At 39.6% G+C, this 23,147-nt stretch overlaps 1 protein-coding gene across 3 annotated transcripts; it reads right to left on the reverse strand.

Moving 5' to 3' along the window:
• Nucleotides 1–1,162: 1,162 nt before the first annotated feature.
• C4H21orf91 (chromosome 4 C21orf91 homolog) lies at nucleotides 1,163–22,780 on the reverse strand. 3 transcript variants are annotated; one of them, XM_055802625.1, is made up of 5 exons: nucleotides 22,627–22,780; nucleotides 22,084–22,212; nucleotides 7,994–8,527; nucleotides 3,200–3,262; nucleotides 1,163–2,183 (listed from the first exon to the last, which is right to left on the reverse strand). In XM_055802625.1, exons 2-5 carry the CDS (start codon nucleotides 22,205–22,207, stop codon nucleotides 2,023–2,025), a joined length of 882 nt encoding a protein of 293 aa, XP_055658600.1. In that variant the 5' UTR covers nucleotides 22,208–22,212; nucleotides 22,627–22,780; the 3' UTR covers nucleotides 1,163–2,022. The 3 variants fall into 3 exon arrangements, with proteins under 3 accessions (XP_055658600.1, XP_055658602.1, XP_055658601.1); XM_055802627.1 differs by having other exon boundaries at nucleotides 22,543–22,684; XM_055802626.1 differs by having other exon boundaries at nucleotides 22,553–22,683.
• Between the last annotated feature and the right edge of the window lie 367 nt (nucleotides 22,781–23,147).

Here is a 23,147-nt window from a genome sequence, read left to right on the forward strand (position 1 = left end):
AACCTATATAGCTAGATTTTCTTTTAAGCATGTTAGGTGCATACTTTCCTCTCCTGTAACCCACATTCGTATTGAGGGCAAAGCAAAAAAGAATGTGTTACTGCATGGCTTTTGTGTCCCAAAAGTTATCCTTCCCAATTATAATCCCTCTTAAAAACAAAAGAAACCCCCTCAACCTTGCCTGTATCAAACCCCTGATCTAACTTAACAAAAATAGAATACTTCGAAACGTAGTAGGAAGGTACATGCTATGCTCTTCATTCCCACAAAAGCAAACAGAAATTCTACTCACTGTCCAGTGAAGTGACATCCAGATCCTCATCAGCCTTATTGGCCGCCTAGGGAATTCTAGATCCAGCCCTCACTCACATTGTATGACGACATACAAACTCACACATTTAAGTGACAATGTTATTTCTCCTCCCACCTTAACACTTGCAATTATCTTACTACTGTATTAATAAGATTTACAGACAGACTTGCACATGGAGAGCAACCCATCTTCTGACAACCGTAACTGGGGATTACCTTGTGCACATTTACTTATAGGTCCACTTGTGTATGCAAGCAATAACGCTACTGACTTTTTCCCCACCTGAACCACAAAGCACCCCAACACAGACAAGTTCAAGTCCCCACTCATGCGTATTCTCAAGATGTTCCAAACTCCTTTTGGGGCCCTTCCAGAAATGCATTATGGAAAAACAACATAAGTAACCAACCTATCCTATGTAGTCCAGATATCACTATAGGGAGGATGATCAATAAAACCTAGTCTGAACTTTGGCTTACTTCTCAGTTTGATTTTAACATCAAACCTAAACCTTCCTTCATGCTAGCTGTTCCTTCAGCTCAGCTATATAAATGACCCCTCGTTTTCATTTAAAGTGTAAAATCAGAAAGCACAGAGACTTTTAACTTTTCAGGGTGGTATGTTTCTCTCCCAACCCATGACTTTTTCAGTGCAAATGCAACTTTCAGTTACGCAAGTGCAGCTCTACCAACAGTCTCTTTGGCAAATATTAACTAAGATTCCTTGGTATAAGTTTTAAAAAAGCAAAGCCTATTCTGCTTTATAATGTATCTTTACTATTTGTATTTCAGAATTAAAACACTATCGCAGTCTGATCCAACTTTATATAAAAAAATCATAACAAAGTGATGTAGTAATACAAATTTATTTAGTTTCTTCAAAGTAATTTTTCAGCATTGAAAATTTCACACATATAAAACAACTTCAACTTCTATGTATGGATTTTTTTTAAAAGGAATTGCTGTGCTTTTATTTTTTAAACATCTCTCATGAACCAAATTCTTCAGTTATAAAGCTGATAAAAATAAGTGATGCACCATCATTTTTCTTTAACACATAAAATTCATCTCTTTGGGAAACAAGATTTTTTTTTTTAAATTGTATCATGAAAGATACAAACCTGAAAAAGGATAAACAAATCATACACAAGGCATAAACATTACACAGAGTAATTCAGACATTTTATAAAGAGATCTGAAAAGTACCTAAAATAGTGATATTTAGTATAAAACTTCAATAATAAAATATTGCTCATAATAAATAAGAAAACATGAGTTTCATTAATACTGTTCTCCCCTTAAAGCTCTCTTGGATGTAACATGATCAGAATTCAAATTTTTATTTGTCCTCTGTATGAAGGAGGCAGATTTACAGGCTTTAGGTCATTTTTTGTTAGAAAATTTTACTATCAACAAAACACAGAATTCACTTCAAGGCTCATGCATAGTTATGGGCAAAAAAGAAAAAATAAAAGGAAAAAAAGAATCCCTAAGTGTGAATAAATGTTATTACAGTAGATTTTAATACCTAAAATATTTGCCTTTTTTGTTAAACCAAAGTGGAGTAAGACTTCTCATAGATTATGAATGCAAAGAGAAAGCTGCCCAAGTTTCCTCAAAAGCTTCTAAGTATCTGTGCAGCTGTACTTCACGGTTATCAAAGCTGTTAGGGAAAATTAGCTCTACAGGAGGAGAGAAGTTGTATCCCCTTTATATGGGGACATTTGATTTCATCCCTGCTCTTCCCATTTGTAGACATGGCAGTTTGGAGTAGTTTTTCAGCAGCTGCTCAATAGCAATATGACGGACGTTGAGCTCTGAGGCCAAAGAGTCCTTCTCCTGGACTTGCTGTGTCAGCTCTTCAAACACATCTGCAAGAACATTATTAGGTTAACACACTTGGTCCCTGTACTTTCATAGCATTAAGCAGCAGTGCTGAACATGACTACAAAAAGAGGCACAAGATATTCAAGTGGGTTCATGCACAAGAACACTTTCTCTGGTTGCAATGCAGCTTGGTGTATGCGCCATCAACCGTACAGGATCACCAGTTCATAGTTTCAGGTGACCTGAGCCAAGGTGGATCAGATCGTAACTCAAAATGAAATTGATTCTCATTGTGTCAGAAAAAGTGTGCTACACCTTGGATACTGTGTTCAGTTTTGGGCCCCTCACTACAAGACAGACACGGAGGTGCTGGAGCACCCGAGAAGGGCAATGAAGCTGGTGAAGGGTCTCTACCACAAGTCTTATCAGGAGCAGCTGGGGCAACCAGGGCTGTTTACTCTGGAGAAAAGGAGGCTCAGGGTGGACCTTATGGCTTGCTACAACTACCTGAAAAGCAGCTGATGGAGGTGGGTGTCAGTCTCTTCTGCCAAGTAACAAGTGATGGGACAAAAGGAAACGGCCTCAAGTTGCACCGAGGGAGATTTAGATTGGATACGAGGAAAAAATTCTTTGCTGAAAGGGTTGTCAAGCATTGCACCAGCCTGCCCAGGGAAGTGGCTGAGTCACCATCCCTGGAGGTATTTAAAAGACATGTAGATGTGGCACTTAGGGACATGGTTGGATAGTGGACTTGGCAGTGCCAGATTGACAGGTGGACTCAATGATCTTAAAGATCTTTTCCAACCTAAACAATTCTATGATTCCATTAACAAAAAAAACTTAAAGAAAATATCATATTCTTCAAGTGCCAGTTTGTAACACCCAAGGAAGTTATATAACAGAAGCACCTAACATTTTTTTGTTTACATGGAAATGTGACAGATTTCAGTTCAAAACTTAACTGACAGGAAAGCCATTGCAATTTCTTTTTTTTAGAACAAGAACTTCTTCATTGCAAAGCAACACAAACCCAAAATGAAGAGCAGTGAAAAATTCTCACCCTGGATTTGCTTGAGCAGTTTTTCATTAAGTTGCTTTAACTCTCCAGGAGCCATCATAGTCACTGTAACAATAAAATCTGTTATTACTACTACTGAAGTCACCCAAGCACCCCTAAGCAGACTCCTGTTTTCTCAAATTGTCATCATTTGCATCCTAATAATCAACAGATGTGTGGCAGTAAATCAGAGGCAACATTATTTATCAGTCATTTGTGGAAAGTTTGAAAATTCTCTCTTTTATGTTGACAGAGATTTACCCCATAGGAAAACCTCCTCTTCAGTGTCAAAAAGCTGGAAACTCAGGCCAGGCCCTCTAAACAGTAGTGCTCAGAATCAGAATCGTTTGTAAATTGCCCGACACCTTTAAACACTTTACCTTCCTCTGACTACAAAACATGGTTTCTACAGTTTAACCCCCCGGAAAGTGCATGTGTTCAACTGTCAGCAAGTGGGCACTTCCGAGGTAAGTCCTGCTACGCTTGGCAAGCCTACAGGCAACAGGTTCCAGACAGAATTTTCGGCATGCAGTTACTTGTTTTGGCTACCAAGTTTGGTGCTTTATGTGTATAACTTACTGTTTCCACCACACACCTCGGTGACAAATGATGAAGAAAAATCTTAGTTCGATACAAAGACCAGCATACAAAAATAAGTTTACTTCTCATTTTTCTTGTGCTTTGTTCCTAGTGAGAACTAGAAGATTCTCTGCGTCATTCAAAAGCCCTCCTGTATCTCTGGCTGTGCGCATTGATCATCCTCATAAAAAGATATGTATTAAGCCTCAGGAGGAAATTGTGGAAGTATTCTATGCTGCTCTGGATCAACAGCAGGAAGTAGGGAAGCAACTTCTGCTTCCCAGAAATCCCTCAACCCAGCAGTAACAGGCACAGCTTGGTGCCATGCCTGCTGCTGAGATGCCCTTGGCAGCACAGCAAAAAGTGACAATTCTGATGACCACAGGAGGATACAGGGCACTGGAACAAGCTTTAATACCTTGTAATTTTTAATTTTTTTTTTTTTTAAACAATGCTCTAGCTTAGCAAAGCTCTCATTGCATACTTGAGAAAAACCTATGCTGCAATCACACAGCTTTTGGTCAGAGATTTCTCAGTGCAAGGAGGTTTCTTTTGTAAATTTAAAGCTTAAGTTCTGAAAAGGATGGTTTTCCCTACCCACAGGACTATTCAATCATCCTAAGCCTTCTCTTTCAAACTTTCTCATATCCTGCAGTTGTGGGATACTAACTTTCTGTCAGTATAGCCAAACAAAAGCTGGCAATAGCTAAGACAGCCTGCTTGTTACTCAAGGCATAAGGCCACTTAAGAGTGAAACAGATTGACCGTTCTCCTCCAACAGCCAGGTACAGTGGCACTGCTTCCTACCTTTGGCTATAATACAACCGATTATTCCTTTCTCACATCTTACCACCCTTTAAGCTCCATGAAAACCCTGACTGGATTTAATATAGTAACTGACAGCTTTACAAAAATGTCAAGATTCCCCCCCCCCCCCCCCCTTTTATACCCAGTGGGAATATGTTACTTCCCATTTCTTCATTATTTTCATTAGCACTTCATCAACTGTAGCAGGTAGGCAGGTTCACACATTTTGTGTGCATGTATCAGGACAGGACTGTTTCATGCCAAAATTCTGATACAAAAGTGAAGGGGAGAAGGAACAGGCCACCAAATTTAAATAAAACATTATACTATCCATAGCTGCAGTAAATTATAAAGAAATACTGACAGAGCTATTTACAGTTCCCTTTTTTCTAGTAGACTGCTAGGTTGTTACAATAGAGGTACTGCAATAAGAAGGTAACTAATTCTGGCAGAGTAAGTCTAAGCTTTTCACTAAAGTACTAATGTTATATAATCATGGAGTCTCCAAATGTCTTTTAAAGCTAAATACTGCAAAAAGATTAAACAAATACTTATAATACAAGCAATAATGCCTCAAAAGTGCATTATGCAGTCTTAACAGAAAAAAAACCACCCTGTTATGCTCAAAACAGCTTTATGTTTCCCTGTCCCAAAAATCGAGATCAAGAGAGACATTCCAAGTCACTAACTTCAGTTAGATAACCCCATAAATCAGGTCAAGCTTTTATAATTCCTCTGTTAACTGCTGCCCTGATTTATGTAATCCCAATTTATGACTCCAGAGGACAGGTGGTCAAACAGCACAGCGTATCTGTTTTGATTTATGGCTTTAAGACTACTAATTAACTACAAATACAATATGAAGCATCATAGAGCAGTTAAATAAGATCCTTTTATAAAGAACAAGAAATGACTGAACTCTGCAAGGCCAGGTTTGTTACTCTGTTGAAGAAATGGGAGCCTAAGGAAACTGATTCCAACTTTTGACGGTACCTCTTTCTCATTCTGTCTTCCAATACTGAATTCCAGTATTACCTTGTTTTTCATCACCTAATTTTCACTGGATATTTTACCAGCTTTATCATCTTCTTTCTAAGGTCTTTGGAAATTCAGAAACCGTCTCCAATTATTTTCCTCATCTACAAAAGTAAGAATGCATATATTCCAGTTTAGGACCAGGCACTGTTCTAAGAGCAAGATGCAGCGATCTCTAGGAACTTAGTCTTAATGTATGTGATGTAGGCTGATTCCAGAGACACTACAATATCCTACAATTCTTCTGAAGTATTCTTCCAGTGATGACATTCTTAAATAATTGGAAAATGTTTTTTTTTTGCTGTTTTCAGTATCACCACAGTCATCAAAAGATTGTTCAGGTGTACTGATAAAGCCTTTAAGTGGACATGGTGGCAATAAGGGCCTTGCCATTTTCTTATGCTCTATGAATAGCAGAAAAAAATAATCTAGTAAAATGCACAAGGAAATCCAGCTACTATTAAAAAAGTTTATGCTGCTCCACAAGTTTGCTCTGCTACTGTGGGAAGATTACTAGGGTCGTGTGTGTGTGTGTGTGTGTGCGTGGGGAACTGGAGAAAGCTGGGACCTAACAGAAGCATAGTATTACAGAGAGCTTGTTCGGGTAAAACACAGCTATTGTTTTCAGGATGATTGGCATGCACAGAATCTACTTTACCACAGCTCCCTAAGCAACACATCCTGCCAGCTCAGCACATGCTGATTGGAGTGGAGACACCGCAGCCAGGCTCTGTGGTGCTCCGTGCAGGAATAGGAACTTGATGGTACCATGCAGCTGATAAATTGCACAGCAGTTGTCATATGAAGAATCGTCACACGGCTGCCGAGCCAACCACTGTGGTGAAATTACTACCCTCAGATGAAATAATCTCACTGTAGTACCAACCACACCTCTACCCAAAGTCACTCACTCACTTCTAAAGTATGTTATCTAAACTCCCCAATTACCACACTCTGATTTAGCATTTAACTACATACAAATCTGTGCTTACAGTTAGGTCAAGCTGAGCCACTGCCTAAAGTTGTTATGAATGAAAGGACTTCTAATCAAGGGAGTCAGCCTTGGGAAGGATGAGAAACAAAGAACAGATACCGAAAAGAACACCATTACCTAAGTTATGCAGAAAGAAGCCTTCAAGTGAGGAAACTTCTGGCTATAAGAGGAGACAGGTTGATAAGGTGTTGCAATCCACTGACATTAACAGAAGATTAGTTGAAAACAGGACAAAGATAATCATGGTAGTGGGAGATCGTGGCTTCCAACTCAAATAGTCCCCCCGAGAGAGGGCAAACCCCCACTTGAACAGCATGTATAGTCAGTAGAGAACTTCAGCAGCGCTGTCTAAGGATGTGTACTAATTTGCATTTGAAGCGAGGAACTTGTAGCCAATCTTGTGTGACGAATGAATATACTATGTACCATGAAGTATAAAAAGTGAACAAATGAGGGGAGAAGTTAGGGAATACTCCATCATAAATTCTGGGATTAGTCAACAGGCTGCCCCATAGGGACACCTATCGAGTAAGAACTTTTTTCTATGACTAACTCATGCTAGCTGTTAAGTGTATTGTTTTAAGCTTGCTTTGCAGTCAGTGTATTATCACTGTCAATCTCTAAACCTTGTTCTGTCACAAACTTGCATTCTATATAATAAAATCTTCAGCTGAAGTTCATTTTTTATAGATCTTTTGAGATTTGAGTACTTGTTATAAGGGATTTGACTCAGTGACGCTGTCTGCGGAAGGTCCCCGAGTAGTTTAGTTAAATCATCCCCTGATACAGTGGGCTGTCGAAATGCCGGTAGTGGACAGGCTGGCCGGACCCAAGGGTCTCATCTTTTTTGGGAAACCAACAGACTGATCAAATATAAAGGGTTTGAGGACACACACACTCACACACCCCCCCCTTCTTAACATGACAGCTACTTAACCTCTAATTTCCCTTACTGCTTAGAGCAGGTCTCTCTAAAATCTAACTCAAGGCACCACACAAGTTCAGTAAGACAGTTATTTTCAGAAGCTCAGTAATTTCCACAGGCAGTTGCACAGCCCTGTATGAAGTGACTGTGATCAACTATAACAGTAACTTTTTTGTGTAAATTAGGCATGTCCTGTATCACACTGGGGTATAACTAACAGGGAAATAAAAAACCCCACAACCAACAACCAAACAAATCTCCCACACCAACCAAACTCTCCATGCTATTTTCTTGGCCATGTAGCATTTTTCTTCACAGATTTTACAGTAACTCCAAACAATTAAAAGCTGGATTTCAGAATGTGAATTAATGCCCTGGGGGGACATTAAGTGGTCAAGAGATAATTACAAAGAATGCTCTTGCTTGCTAGGTTGTATGTAAATAGCTATATACTTACATTCTTCCCTGCTGTATTGAGGATGCCTTCTGTGAACACTGGTAAGTGAAGCGCCTTCAGCTTTTTCAGCTTTCTGGACCTGGTTGTGATTAGGCCACAAAACACTGCTGCAACAGAAGGTAGCACCTGTTTCTTGTAACACACCAAGCCCAAAATCAGTGGATTCTCTTTGCTCCAAAAGAGTTTGTGAACAACTTGAGATGCCTCCAGAATTGCCATCTATCCATTTTGCAGAGTATCTAGGTACTGGGGAGTCAAATTGTGGGAGTAATTTTCTATCAGTCTGATGTCTGAAGTTAAAAAGCTGGTGTCTGGATGTTTTTGAGCTTTCAGGACCAGAGTCTAAATCCTTGTTTTGTGCATACTGTATGATCCAGTTAATTTTTTTGCTCAAGATATTTTTTACTTCTGCATATGGACTTTTAGAGAGCTTTGATCGTGGACAGTCCTGATTTGCTATTAAGTGGAATTTTTCAAAGCAGTCTCTGTGCCCCCTTAAAGATCTTGTATGTAGAAGATCTGACTTTGGTACTCCTGTAAAGACACAATAGAAAAAAATTCACTTATTGTATACTCAACTCAATTTTTAAATTTTTACTCATAACCAACCAAGAAAACAAAAACTTAACTGATGCTTTCCTATTAACGGTCTAATGACTGTAGGCGACAAGGATATGCGATTCTCTAAATTTTTTGAAATTCCACTCAGTCTTGAGTCCTTAACATAGAAAAGGTTTTCCACTCAGGAATCTCTAGTGCAGGATTTAACAGACTACCTTGCATGTGCCTCTTGGATGATAATACAGACAAAGCAAACTGCTAACTCTACATATTGCATCGCACCCACAAACAAGCATATAAGCTGCAGAAGTAAAATAATTGCAAGCATTATCAGAAAGTTCTACAGAACAATACTGAGGACCATTCTGAGAGCAGTCATTTGTGTTCCCATCTTCTGTGGATGATGCTATGCGCCACCTGCTCAAAAAACATACTGCAGTGCGTGAGCTTGTCACCCAAGTGGTCAAACATAATTCAGAATTCAGCCCTCATTCATTTTTTTTTTTCATTGGTACAAGCCTGCAGCCTAGCTAGGTAAGTTCCAATACTTTCAACACCTGTCAACATTAAACTGTCCTGAAATTAATTTCATGTGTGCTGGTTTTGGCTGGGGTAGAGTTAATTTTCTTCAGGCACTAGTATGGCACTAGGTTTTGGATTTGTGCTGAAAACAGGGCTGACAGAGGGATGTTTTCACTACTGCTGAGCAGTGCTTACACAGAATCAAGGCCTTTTCTGCTTCCTGCACCACCCCTCCTATGAATAGGTTGAGGGTGTACTAGTAGTTGGGAGGGGGCACAGCCGGGGAAGCTGACCCCAACAGACCAGAGGGATATTCCACACCATGTGACATCATGCTCATATAACATTACATATAAGGCTGGGGGAAGAAGGAAGCAGAGTGGACATTTAGAGCAATGGTGTTTGTCGTCCCAAGTGACTGTTAGGCATGATGGAGCCCTGCTTTCCTGGAGACAGATGGCTGAACACCTGCCCGCCCATAAGTAGTGAATGAATTTCTTGTTTTGCTTTGCAGCCTTGATTTACCTAATAAACTGTCTTGATCTCAACCAACAAGTTCTCACTTGCGCTCTTCCAATTCCCTCCCCCATCCCATGGGGGTACATGGGAGTGAGCAGCTATGTGCGGTTTAGTTGCCAGTTGGAGTTAAACCATGACATTGTGTAAGATGAATGTTTATTCTCCTCTTTGTCCTCCTTCAAAGACTATCCAAATAGCTATAGCAGGTAACCTACTCAAACCTCAAATTGGTAGTGATTGACATGTTGTAATGGAACACCATCTGTGAAGATAGACAGTTGGTGAGTGAACACAGATGACAGGAGAAATGACTATTTCAGGTAGTTAATACTACTCCAGAACAAAATTACTTTCTGCAACTTCAGTGGATATTTATTTTTCTTCAGATTCACCAACACAGTAGATTTAGTCATCAAGTCCAGGAACAGTTCAACATTTACCTCAACAGCCAGTATACTACTTGGGAGGTTTCCAACATCATGAAAAACAATTCTGTCAAGCTCCTCATTGCAAATAACAATGTACCTGTGAACCACTGGCTGTAAGTGCTCAATGCTTACTAAAGCCAGAATATTTAAATTAACATATGGTAACATAATTTGATCTCTGAAACTAGGCAACATGACCCAGCGGCAGCCATTTTACCTTTTAGCACAGAAGGAAGTATATAAAAGCAATTAAAATAAAACCTATGAAATGTAACACATAACAAAATCTGATAATAGAGACTTCAACGAGCAATTAGCAGAATGCTACAACAGTTCTCAGTTATATCTGACCCTCTTAAATTCTTGTGGTAAATTTTAAGCCCCCCACCACAAATGACTACAAAGTGATAAGCTTTTAAGTGATTAAATTCTGCAAAATCTCAAACTAATCTCAGAAACAAGCTACAAAAGTACAAAAGTAAAATTCTTAACACGAAACTAGCAAAAAACAAATCCAAGCACTTAATTTTGATTATCTCTGTTGCTGGTAACTGGTGTTTAAAGTTGGGGAGTTCAAACACTGGGAGCAGCCAGTAAAAATTTTTGATTTTCCACTCCTTGGGCAGCATTGAAACTCAAAAGCATTACTTTTCTGGTCAAGTTTGTAAGAGCATACGCCAAATTTATGGGGCAAAATGACAACTGTGTGGGAAATTAAAGGACAGCAGTGGAATTTATTTTGTTCTTAGCAGCAGGGGAGAAAGGTAAGGTCATGAAAACAGACACTTCTGTCCATGAACTAAGCATCAGGACAAACAAAAACCACATCCTAGCCCGAGACACCTTTTAAGAAGGAAGTTCTTGAGCAAAGTACAAAGACAGATGTTGTATTCACGGGTACAGAGTCAAGATTCTCCCTCTACAGCTCAAAATATCAACCTCTTTCAGCAAATAAGACATTCACTAACTTTTCTTAAGCTCTACATGATCTACTGCCTACTTGCAAGGCTATCTTCCCTCTCTATCCTTACAGAGACTTTTAAAAAAACCAAACACATTTCTAGTGAAAACAAGGAAAGACAAGTCATTTGTTTTCATGACTTACAAGCACAATTTAAATACAGCAAGTATGCTTAACTCAAGTAGCATAATGGAAACACTTAAATCTTTAAGCCATCAAGGAAAAGCAAACACTGTCAACTGAGGTTATATGGCATATATTCACAACCTGGCAAACCCTACAAAACCAGAATGATTTGTTCAATGTCATCTGCTTTACCCAAGTGATTCTTCAACATGCCACACTGTTGATTCTTACAGTGATTTCTTTTACTTACAGAAAACAACATCAGATTGGCTGAAAAACAAGTTTTAGACAATTTTCTATACAACAACAGTCAGGAACCCACCTAACAACTTGACCATAATGTGAGTGAATAAAGCCAACATCTTCTGATCACAGGACGGAGTAATCCTGTCTAAAGTAAATACTTGAAGATTGGGAGAAGAAGGAGGAAGAGAACTGCATAAAGCACAGTCAGAAAATCTGAGACACATACAGTTTTGCACAGACCGTTTCTGTGTTCATGGCTACCTAAAAAAACCCACTTAAATCCTTTGAGGCTTTCCATTTCATTATTTCCACAAGAATAAATGTGACGTGTCCAGTAAGATGGCAGTGTGTGGCCACACAAAATAAACACACCATTTCAGTTACAGAAAAGAAAAAAGAATGAGTGCATCACAACTTTATGAAGCCCCATCTGATTTTTATGTTCAAGCCATAAACCCAAGGTCACTCAAGTCTCTCCTCCTGACAAATCTTTTAAAAAAGAGCTCCGGACACTGTTATCTTCCCCACTTGAGGCATGCTGCTCAAAGAAATCTATTTTATCAGAACTCAGCAATACCAGATATGCCAGAATACCAGTAATATCAGAAATTAGCAACCATTACAGAAGAAAAAAAATGTTTCTTCTGAAGTCTAGGTTTTGCTATTTATATGCCACATATTAGCCATAATGTCACTGTTTCTGCACACAGAACATGTCACTCCAAAACACTTTCAGTATACAATAACAATCCCTTCCCGCCCGCACACCCCTCCTTGAATTTACGTACTTCCCCATCTCTTATTCCACTGAAAATCCAGCAAGGGTCTAGCTAAGTGCTCTTCAATACAGTAAGGAACAGAAAATGTAGAATTGCTAACAGACTTGCTTCAGATTTCACATAGCTGGTCTGGATTTCTACGGTAACAAATACATGCAAAAAACCCCCAAACAACCCTCAACCTTTCTTGTGTGCTAAGGTGATAATTAGTCCTTTCCTATACAGAGAACGTGAATAATATCAGCCACTAACCTAAAAGAGCTGAGCATTCATAGCAGCTGCTGTGCCAGCACAAACTAGTAATGACATACCAGTATTACAGCAAGTAAGAGTATGCTTCTTTGACACAAATACTTCTGTCACGGGCAATACCATCAGCTTTATGAGGCAGAAAAGATGCCTATTTCTCTTTGGTAAGACTTAATACTCTACTCAGATTACTTCATATTTTTTCCTTCATCATAACTGCAAAAAATCTGCCAGCTGGTAAACTGGCATGATTAAAACAAATGATATATAAAGATGACTCAGTATTAAAAGGCACATTATTCAACAATATACACAAAGAGACAAATAAATCAAGGCAAGACTTCTGTGCATTACAAGTAGTAATATCCTAATTTTGATAAACAGCTATTGTCAGTTCTGGTTTTTTGTTTTTTTGTTTTTTTTTTTTTTTTTTTTTTTTTGTTTTTTGTTTTTTGTTTTTTTTTTTTTACAGGGTTTCAGTTCTGTCTCAAAGTTCCTGTTTGCTAATATCCATCTCAATCTTTTTATTTTTTGGCTGGTTGTTCACATCAGCAATCATACAACCATCAACTTTTTTCTCCCCACATTCGTAGGTATATGTATATTTTCCCCTTGTCTTACTTTCAAGAACAGGACTGCAGACTATGTCCAAGTACATCCTACCCTTCATATTTATTTTTTCAGAGAAGGAAAAAGAACTCCAAAAAGCCTACAACCATCCACAGCAGGAAAGTTTTATCTGCAGGTGAAAAAAAAAAAAAAAAAAAAAATCACAAAAATTCAGGAATATCTTGAAGACCATATCTAACTAATTTAAGACAGCAGATGCTATCAGGAAACAAGCTCATGCCAGAGACCATTCCTCAAATGAACAATATTCACAGGGGATGCCAAACCTCAAGAGAAATAATAGAAGAATGTAAGTTAAATGTTTGCCATCCATTATTTGCTTCCGATTCCAGCAACCCATGTGTCCTAGATGAAATATGAATGGCACCACTTCACTCAGCAATATCTTTGAATGTTGAGCACTTGTAAGAACAGGGCTGCTTATTTAACAGCTTGGTATTTAGGCTTTTTTTTTTTTTAATATTTCAATTTGTAAGCCATGCAAGGCCGAAACTCTTCCTCTATACTGGTAGAGTTCTCAACATAAGAGTCCTAATCCACTTCTGCAAAACAATTTTGTAAATGAACGACCAGCAATCAGGCAATTTATAAAGTAGACATCACAACAGTGTGTACTAGTTATTTGTAAGTGCAAAGTATCAGGCAGCAAGGAGAGTATCTGCCTTATAACAAGGTGTGTAATCACACCACAATAAATTCCATGCCATTTTAAAGTATTTGTACTTGAAAGTAAATCAGTCTCCATCCTATTAAAGTTTTGGGTGTTTTTTTTTTTTAAGAAGTCTACAAAGACTTTGTTTCTATCTTTGCAACTGATTCACCAATAACTATGTATAACTTCTTCCTGATAAAGATACAGAACTCAATTGAAAAATTTGCTCAGATTTATCTATAAAAGCTGGCTAGGATTATTGTCTTATTTGGATATTATTATGAACAAGTTCAATTCAAAAGGAATGCTCTTGAAGACTACTAGACTATTACACATATCTTCATAAATGTTTCCATTAAAAGAAACAGTGATCATGAGCCTGGTGTTTGTCTTCCACTTTTTTTTTTTGGCGCCCCCCCCCCCCCATTTGCTTGTTATACATTTGTAAAAAACATTCTTATTTGGTCTTTCAGCTCCATCAATTAGAAATAATGTTGAAGAAAGCCTGTATTCCTTTCTCAGCAATTTATAATGCAATGATGGAAACTAATTGTTTTTGCAAGGTTGAATAACCTTAGCTTGAGCAGCTGAAGAGGAAAAAACCCCCAGAATTTAAGATGGAGTGAACTAAAATTAACAAGAATTACTTCTATACACATGAATAGTCACTAATAAGTTTGTACTATGGCACTAGTTAATTAAAGCTATATTAAAGTCCCTTTAAAGAATTTACAAATACTTATGGGTAAGATTTATACCTGACCATAGAGAAAGGAAAAGCTGTCTTCTCAGTACAGTGCTGGCATCCACAATACATACAGCTTCCGTAAAGGTGTAAAGTACATGTGATTATTAAGGACAGTCAAAGAAGAAAAAAAACACACTTCATAACACAAATCTGTACAGTATTGGCAGCATGGGTGAATTTACCTGTTTAAGTCAAAACACTTAGAAAAGGTATACTTCAGCTAGTTGTGGAGGCTGCCTTCACAGCAAGTAAAGAAACACTTCTCAGGCACAATTCACCTCATCTTAAACCGTTACTGTAGAAAGATTTGTGATAAGCACCCATGCTTTTTCCTTTAATCCTGTAAGTAAGCAAGAATCCTTGTGAAGGGTGCCAGTCCACTGCAGTGTACTTTTAAGAACCCAGCCTTCACTAAACGTTCTGAAATGTTCCAACTGCTGCTCCTCTCAGCTGTCCACCTTGCACATTATGCACATACCGTATCATCTGTGAACAGGGATGTTTAGCCAGCTCACGAAACGGTTCCTGAACATCTGCTAGCATCCACTAGGAACATGAAGATCCGATAAGCTCAAGTATGGTTTACCTAGGGCACAGGGCTCAGCACTGCAGCAGACAGGGAAGTGCTTCACAAGACGTTAAATGTTCACATCTGCCTATTTTAAGTCACTGCTGCATATCAGTCTGCTTATTAAGAGTGCTCAAAGAGGGGGGTTCTGAAAAGTAGATCCCAAGGCCTGTTCAAAATACATTGAATAAAACCAGCCTGTGATGACCTAAGACAGCAAGTCATCCAGATGTCTAAATGACAAAGGGATGGAGAAAACTGGTATTCTTCAGTCGTACAATTCTGCCGACACTGAAAAATAGGATCATTAGAGACATGTATCTCCAATACATTTGCCTGACAAGACTTAAAGCCAAATGCTATTTTTAAGTGTATGCATCCAATTTCATTTGTGAGTTAAGTCTATTTATTAGACTGCCCAGAAGGAAAATGCCACTGCTATTCAATAACTTCTAAAAACAGACACCTGTAAAGACCAGATATTATTTTGTTCTTAAATTAAAGTTCTCTCCTCAATTTCAAATGATAAAGCCGATGCATTCCGTACATCAAGAGCACACACAAATCATCTCCCACGGCATTTCTATTAGCTCATTTATATTCTAGCACATAGCAAGGATGTACTATGTAAGACAGAACCAAGATCCAACTGATCCTTCAAAAATATTTTCAAAATTCATCTTCCCAATAAACTACTGAACTATCTAAGAAGAGAATTTACTACTGTATCAGACAAAGCAGTACATTCAGATGAAAACTTTACTACTGAAACTACTATGTTAAAGGTGTCTCATACTTCGTAAGAAAAATCAGTTGAACTGACCTAGAAGAGCGTGAAAGGCATGAGACAGTATTTTTGTATTCTGGATGATGACAGGTAAGTAACAACTGCTCAGTTCACTTGTTTGCATGTACAAACCTTCCAAAATCACACACAGACAATTCAAAAATGTACTTTTAGCAGTAGCCATACAGGTCTACTATTACTTAGTGGTACTTAAACAGCACTTAAAGATTAAGAATACCATCTCCAACTATGTTTGGACTTGAATTCACAATTAAGAGGTTTACTGGAAACAGCAGCAAGTTCCTCAAGTCCATTCAAGTTTGCAGAAGTGAGTCATACTGCTGGAGTGCAAATGCTACCCTGAAACAAGTTTTCAGCTGTCTAGCCTAAAGGGCAATGATGAAATGTTTTAGCTTTTGTTGACAGAGTAACGTATTTTATTGGTTATTATTTCATGAACATTGAAAAAATAAGGATATGCATGCATTCTGTAAGCAAGAACAGAATGAAATTAAAACAGCAGTTTCCAATCCTTTCAGTTATACCTTACAATCCGTTTTGTTTCAGTGAGATATTCTTTTGTAGGGTGCAAGAAGAAAAAAGGAAAAATTTGAGAATTTGAGTGCTTACAGCTTTTAACAACTAAATCCCCTCCCCTCTCCCTATTTCTTTTTAAATGTGAACACAGAATGAGGATATTACACAAGATTTTAAAGACCTTAACAGGAAAAAAGCCATGCACTAAGGCAGTTTTGTTTATAGCATCTTTGTCTCAACCTGGAGACTGGGATGCACCAACTTAATACTGAAATTGCTTCAAATGCTATGAGTCTATCAGCACTTTAGAGGACCACGGAAATGTAGCTATCTTAACATAAGTCAGGGAATAGATGCCCACTATCTGTTCTTTCGTATTACAAGACCTGGATATGGACTATCATTTGCTGTTCAGCCACTGTTCAACTCTAAACAGAAATGGAAGCAAGCCAGTTTGCTTGTCAGCTAGCATTCTTCAAGATGTTATCGCAGTTAGCAGCACCAGATAAGCAAAAGATTGAATAAAAATCAGCTCAAAGAATCAGATTTTCCCCTTCTATTACAGTTTCGTTTCCTTTACAAACCCTTGTCTTTCAGGAAACTCACAGATTTTCAAATAATTCTGCATTAAGACATACCAGCATAAAACCAGGTTAAGATAGATACATTATCAATGACAAATAACGTAATGCTAAATTGTAATTATTACAGACTTTCAACTTTGAAACCTTCAGAGACAAGTCCCATGTTTGAACAAATACATTCAAGTACTAATTTCCTGAAGCTGGGATTTTCACAGGCATTGTCCAGAGGATCACAAAGCACGCATTAATGAAGGACACATCTGCACTGCACAATGCATTCCCATGTGAAGGTATACAAACAACTCCAAGCAGCGCCACCGGCAGCACAATAGCTTACTGCTCTAGCTGCCTCTGTCTGGGCTGCGAAAAACAGGCTAGGCTGTTAGATCCCGGTAACCAGAGCATTAGAAGGCACAGCTGGGTATCAGCGCCACATTCTTACCCAGAAACCCTACAACCAGAGTTTCAAAGCAGCTTGTAGGGACATCATACTCAGGCAGGTGGTTTTGTTTTGTTCATATATACAAATACATGAAGCATTTATACATACACACACATATACTTTTGTGTGTTCAGGTATTTTCCCCCTACCCTCCAGTTGTAACCGCAAATCTGTTGTTAGCATTATGTATTTCCTACCAGAATTCAGTTATCATTCTTCCATACTTTAATGAAATAAAAAAGGAGGAGGAATTTCTCACAACTGACCACAACACATGATTTCCTGGCTTATGCAGTCTAGTTATATGTGAATTTAAAATGTCTCCTGTTTCAATCCACAGATTGCTACTCTGACACCTACTTAGAAAAAGAAAACAGTACACAACAAACTCTGATGTTCATTTCGCCTGCACAAGGAAAAAAAAGCCAACATCAAACTCTGGCAGATCCAAACTGCCAGGATAGTCTAAACTTCATCTAGAACTTTAAAGCCACTGTACAGAATCAGCTTAATTTCTCAAAGTTTTAGTTTAGTATTTTGTATGTAAGTACTGTGCATACTTTAAACTTTAAGAATCACATTAGTATTCTGTTGTGCTAAATCACCTGATAATTATCCTTCAGACATGCAAGCTAGTTTTGCAATGAAAGTATTTATGCACAGCTTAGTCCACTCAGCGTGTGGACTCCTCAAACTAAGTGAGCTGAAAGAGCAAGTACTACAGGGAGAAAAATACTGTCCTTTCCATACACACTGCCTCCCCACACTCACCCCGTTTAGACTGAAGATTAGCACTACCAAACTCTCCCATGCATGTTCTTCTTTCCCTGTTCATGAAAGGCTAGTAACATGTAATAGGAGAAAGTTTAAACCTCCATCTTGGGATTCTGCATGACTGTTTTCCCTTTTCTAACCTTTTTTCAGTCAACTTCAGAGAAACAGACCCTATAATCCATATACATCACTCCTGAATAAATGCTGGGACAGACACTGCAGCTGAACTCCAGACAGCACTCAAACTAGTGGTTTCTGTCAATTAACTGAACTTTGTAAAAAACAACCACATTTTAGGCTAAGCTACCATTTTATTTCATTAAAGAGCTAAAAATTTGCTATTAAAAAATTATGATGGAAACCTGACTTTTGACAAAAACCATAAAGGTTTTATGACACAGTAAATAACTTCCTCATTCAGAAAATCAGCAGTTATTTAATTAAGACAGACCATAGATCAGATTTTCTGTAGTCTTCTCTATAAAGGACTATAAGAATAACTTGACGACTCCCCGCCCCCAATTACATATCACTATCAAGCTGTTGTCCACACATAATAAAGGTTACAAAACCTCACCCCGACGGCAGCAAAATAAAGGCTGAGACGTATCACAACTGTGATCCAGGAAGAGGTCTGTTGAGTCATCATAGATGGGGATGGTGTCAGCTTTGCTCACTTCTAATTACTCATCTTAATTAACCAAAACAATCAACAACATTACCATCTACATGCAAGCAAAACTGTACAGCTGTTGAACTCGGATGTCAGAAGACACAAAGATTCACCAGTACTGAACTAAATGTAATTAAGTGCAGCAGGTAAATTGTATTTCTGTAGTGTTTCGTTTATATACATTTGAGACAGTCTCTTTCAGGGGGGTTCAGGTGATCAAGTCTTGGGCTAGATCAGTTTCAAGTGCACAGATTTACCACAGACAGCTTTAAGCTATCAGAAACTTGCCTGAAGGAAAACAGAATTGTCCTCATGAGTTTTGTTAAAGCATTAGAGTCTAGACACCCTTTTAAAAAAGGAAATTGGGAAAGCTGCTTCCAGAATTTCATACATAGATTCATGGAATCATAGAATCATTTAGGTTAGAAGAGACCTTTAAGATCACTGAATCCAACTGCTAACACTGCCAGGTCCACCAGCACTTGCACATGCATCCGCAATGCTCCCTTCTAACCTGACCCAACTCCCAGTGAGGTCGGGAAGGATGGAAGAGGTGCTACACACTCCCCTTAAATCAGACAGCACTTAGCACATGCAAGTTTGCAGAGTGCTGCAAACATCCTGTGAGATGCTGAGCTGTGACTAATAGGCTGCCTGTTATTGAACAGCATTTCCTACTTCACTGAGGGACAAGTCACGCACGCACATCAATGCTAAAAATGAGCAAGCCTTAAGCACTGTCCTAGCTGTTGCATTAATATCTTTTTAGAATAACCTATTTCACTCCCTCAAATTACTTAAAAATATGTGTTTTATCGCTTGGATCTTTAAATATGATGGTAAATAAAAAGGCAAACTTTTAGTGAGAACAACACTTATTTGTAAGTGTGGGATAGCACATCTACAAAATTGATAGAACTTATACTTGATTCTGTTTAACAAGTAGCTATGATATAATGCAGCTGAACTTCATTAAAATAGAAGCAGAAGGTCAGTATGAAAACATCCACTACAACATTCAGAGTTAGTGAATTATTCATCTCACTCCCTACCCAGGGCTGCCAAATTATTTATTTTTTTAGATGTAAGTCACAGTCTTTGTCACAGGAAAATACAGGAATGTAGCAGACATGTCAAAAGTAGGAAGGGCAGAACCATGGACATGGTAAAGGGCTGGCTCATGCAGTGGTTCTGCTACAAAGTCTTACGATGATTCTTTATAAAATGTCACTCACACAGCCTCTGCTGGCCTTAAGCCTCCTCTCCCTATAAGCAGTAACAGTAAGTTTTTTCAAAGTGGTACAGAGAACACAGAATATCAGAAATTGAGGCATTTTGATGCTACAGAAATCAATCATATTAATATTTTTCATTTACTATGCAAAATAAAAGGTTAAGAATGGTTCATGTAATTTCAGGTGAGCTTTCATCACTGTTCTGCTCTAGTAGCCTTCCTTTAAAATTAACTGAAAATTTAGAAGATTATGCAAAGTAGTCTGCTGCACAGATTAAGTCTCTACTATTATTAAGGCTACTTAGAGTTCCAGGAAGGAAAAAAAAAAAAAAAAAGCTGTTCTAGCTAAAACACGAAATCATTTTGTAAAGTAATATCCGTAAGAAGTAACTTCAACAAATCCACAGCTTATCGCAAAACTGAGCACAGACAGAAACCATCCAGCGATTTTTTAATGTGTTCTGTTTTATCTGTTTCACCACTTCCAAAAATAAATTACATTCTGAAGGTAACTGAAGTACTTAATTCTCATTATGGCAATATTTTTTTCCTCATTTTAAAGCCTAGAGAGAGAAACATCTTAATCCCACTCCACACTGAGAACTGTAGACCTATAATTTTAAAGCAGTAAGAAAACTCAAGCAGACTGACAGGTTGTCTTATGTTAGATTGTTGCTCTGACTTTTATTGAAAAGTGCAAATACACAAGCATATATCTTCTAAACAAAAGCATAAAGCATTCAGACTACTAATGAAGTATGAAAGTATTGTTCAGATTAAAATATATTGCCTCTAGCAGCAAGAAAGACCTTAAAGGCATCACTTTTTAAAAATCAAAACACAGTACTCAGTATTTAAAAGTGATTACAATTTACTAATGCATTTTTCAGATTTCTGTAACATAAGAAGAAAATTTTATTACCTATACATGCATTGAAAGTCAGATGCAGAATTGTAACTGTACAGAATACATAACCTTACAGCTCCCTACATTCCAGTCAAGTTTTATGCTTCTAGGGTTCAGAATAAGTGACTAGACCACTGGGTACAGTGCTCATATCTCACAGCACTTTCCACTTAGAAATACTTGATCTTAAGACTTTTAGTGTACTTTCCTATGTACCAAACACACAACAAATCTTACTATCTGTCATCAAGAAACAGTATTATCATGATAGTGTTAAAATCTTCCCATTCAATTGCCCCATACCAATACAGATTATCTTAGGCAGTCACATGCACATACAATTGGCAAATACTACTTTATATAACTGGAACAAATTACTTTGTTGCCCCCAGAATAAAGCGATAATGTTTATACTTTCAAAAAATGCTTATTTGAATTCAAGGGAAGTAACTAATCTACTGCTCATTCATGTCCAACACTTGATTCATACACGGAGAGCTGCAAAAAGATAGGTAAGTTCTTTAGCAAAACAAGGTTTGAAATTCTAAAACTATAATTCTGGAGGCCAAAATGGTATTAGAAGACCGGTCTTTTAAAGAATGGCCAAAATTGCCACTTTATAGTTTGCAGACTTTAAGAAGGTTTGACAATAAACTCAGCTTTATCACGGTACATGTATTACCACGTTATGAAAGCAGTAAGAAATAATCTCAATTATTTCTGGTGAAAGTGAAACATTGATTCTGCTTAAAAAAAAACCTACTATGCTTTAAAGTTTGCAGTAAGTTCTGTGCAGACACCTTTAACTATTGAACAAAAACCCTGAATAAAAGCAGAACATAAAACTCCTAACCTGAATTAACATCGGAGGTCTAATATCAGAAGATGAAATTATCACCAGGACATTTCAGCAGCTCTTGAAAGAAGGGTACATCTTTACACCTAGAGGAGCAGGCGCTAGAGCAGCTACGGCACCCACCTTTACTGGAAACGAGCTACTCTGCAACCTGACTACTTTGGCCAGCCAAAAAAGTTTCTAAGCACACACGTTTTCAAACCTAAGCCTTCTGGAAAGCTTTGAGATAAGCTCAGTCTGCGTTCAGCTCCAAGGTAAGCAATCTACGACTGAAGCTCGCACAAGATGACTCTTACTAAGACGTTACCTTCGATGTTCAGTTCAAAACAAACGTGGCAAAACGACAGCGTTTCCTTCTCGGTCCCCAGCTTGCAGACGCTGCAGACGTTGTCATCGTCCAAGTCGATGCTCACAAACTGCTCTTCGTTCATAGTGCCTCTGAGGGGGGAAGGGGGGGGACAAGGGACGGGACCGTTACTCCAGCCGCCCCCCAGGCGAAGCCCCGGCCGCCCCCCGGCAGGCAGCGCCCCAGGCCCGGCTCCGGCCCCCGCTGAAACCGCCAGCCGAGGGCGGGACGAGGGAGGCAGCGTCCCAGCAAAGTTTCTTCCTCGGGGCACGGCTAGGGCAGCGGCCAGACCGCCCCGCGGGCCCGGCCGGGCCCGAGCCCTCCCGCCGCCTACGCGCCCGCGTACCCCTTCCCTCCCCCCCCGAGGCTGCCCCGTCCCGCCCCGCTTCCCCTCCGCCCCGACCTCAGACCCCTCATCACCTCCACCCACCCCGCTCCGCACACCAGCGGCGCGAACGCTCCGCCACCACCAGAGCCGCACCGGCCCGTCCCCGTCCCGCTCACCGCCGCGCCGCTGCGGGCCGCCGCGCAGCCGCCCCGGTGCCGCGCTCCACTATTGTTCAGCCGCCAGCGCCTCCGCCGCCGGAGCTCGGCGCCAGGCACCGCCCGCCGCTTCCGGCCGAGACCACGGCTCCTGCGGGACGGGGAGGCCGGGCGTGCTGGCGCCGCGCTCCGCCGCATCCCGGCGGCTGGCGTCGCCTCAGAGCCGGGCAAGAAAGGGCGACAACGCGGGAGGGGCGAGCGACTACGGCCTCTCCGGGCCTTCGCGCGGCTGCAGCGACGGGAAGCTCCCCTGCCCCCCGGCTGCAGTTGGGCTCGCCCAGAGCGCGGTGGCTGTGGTGCCCCGCGCGGGGGGGCGGGGCGCAGCGCTGAGGGGAAGCCGCCCCGGCGCGGCGGGCAGGGGGAGGCGGCGCTGCCGTTCTGCTCTCTCGCCTTGGGCCGCGTTCCGCTATTATCGCAGCGTACATTTACGTTTAATTAGCTGGTGGTGTGTAACACAGCGTACGCTTGGGATTCGTGTTGGC

This window comes from Falco peregrinus, chromosome 4, assembly GCF_023634155.1.
Source record: "Falco peregrinus isolate bFalPer1 chromosome 4, bFalPer1.pri, whole genome shotgun sequence".
NCBI classification, from domain to species: domain Eukaryota; kingdom Metazoa; phylum Chordata; class Aves; order Falconiformes; family Falconidae; genus Falco; species Falco peregrinus.

What these genes read in the sequence shown, in the direction of transcription:
- C4H21orf91 (XM_055802625.1), bottom strand. Translation starts at nt 22,207, where the DNA reads ATGAACGAAGAGCAGTTTGTGAGCATCGACTTGGACGATGACAACGTC. An exon ending in TTTTGAACTGAACATCGAAG is followed by an intron (nt 8,528 to 22,083) that starts GTAACGTCTTAG and finishes GTGTCTTTACAG; the next exon opens with GAGTACCAAAGTCAGATCTT. An exon ending in ACTGCTCAAGCAAATCCAGG is followed by an intron (nt 2,184 to 3,199) that starts GTGAGAATTTTT and finishes ATGTTCTTGCAG; the next exon opens with ATGTGTTTGAAGAGCTGACA.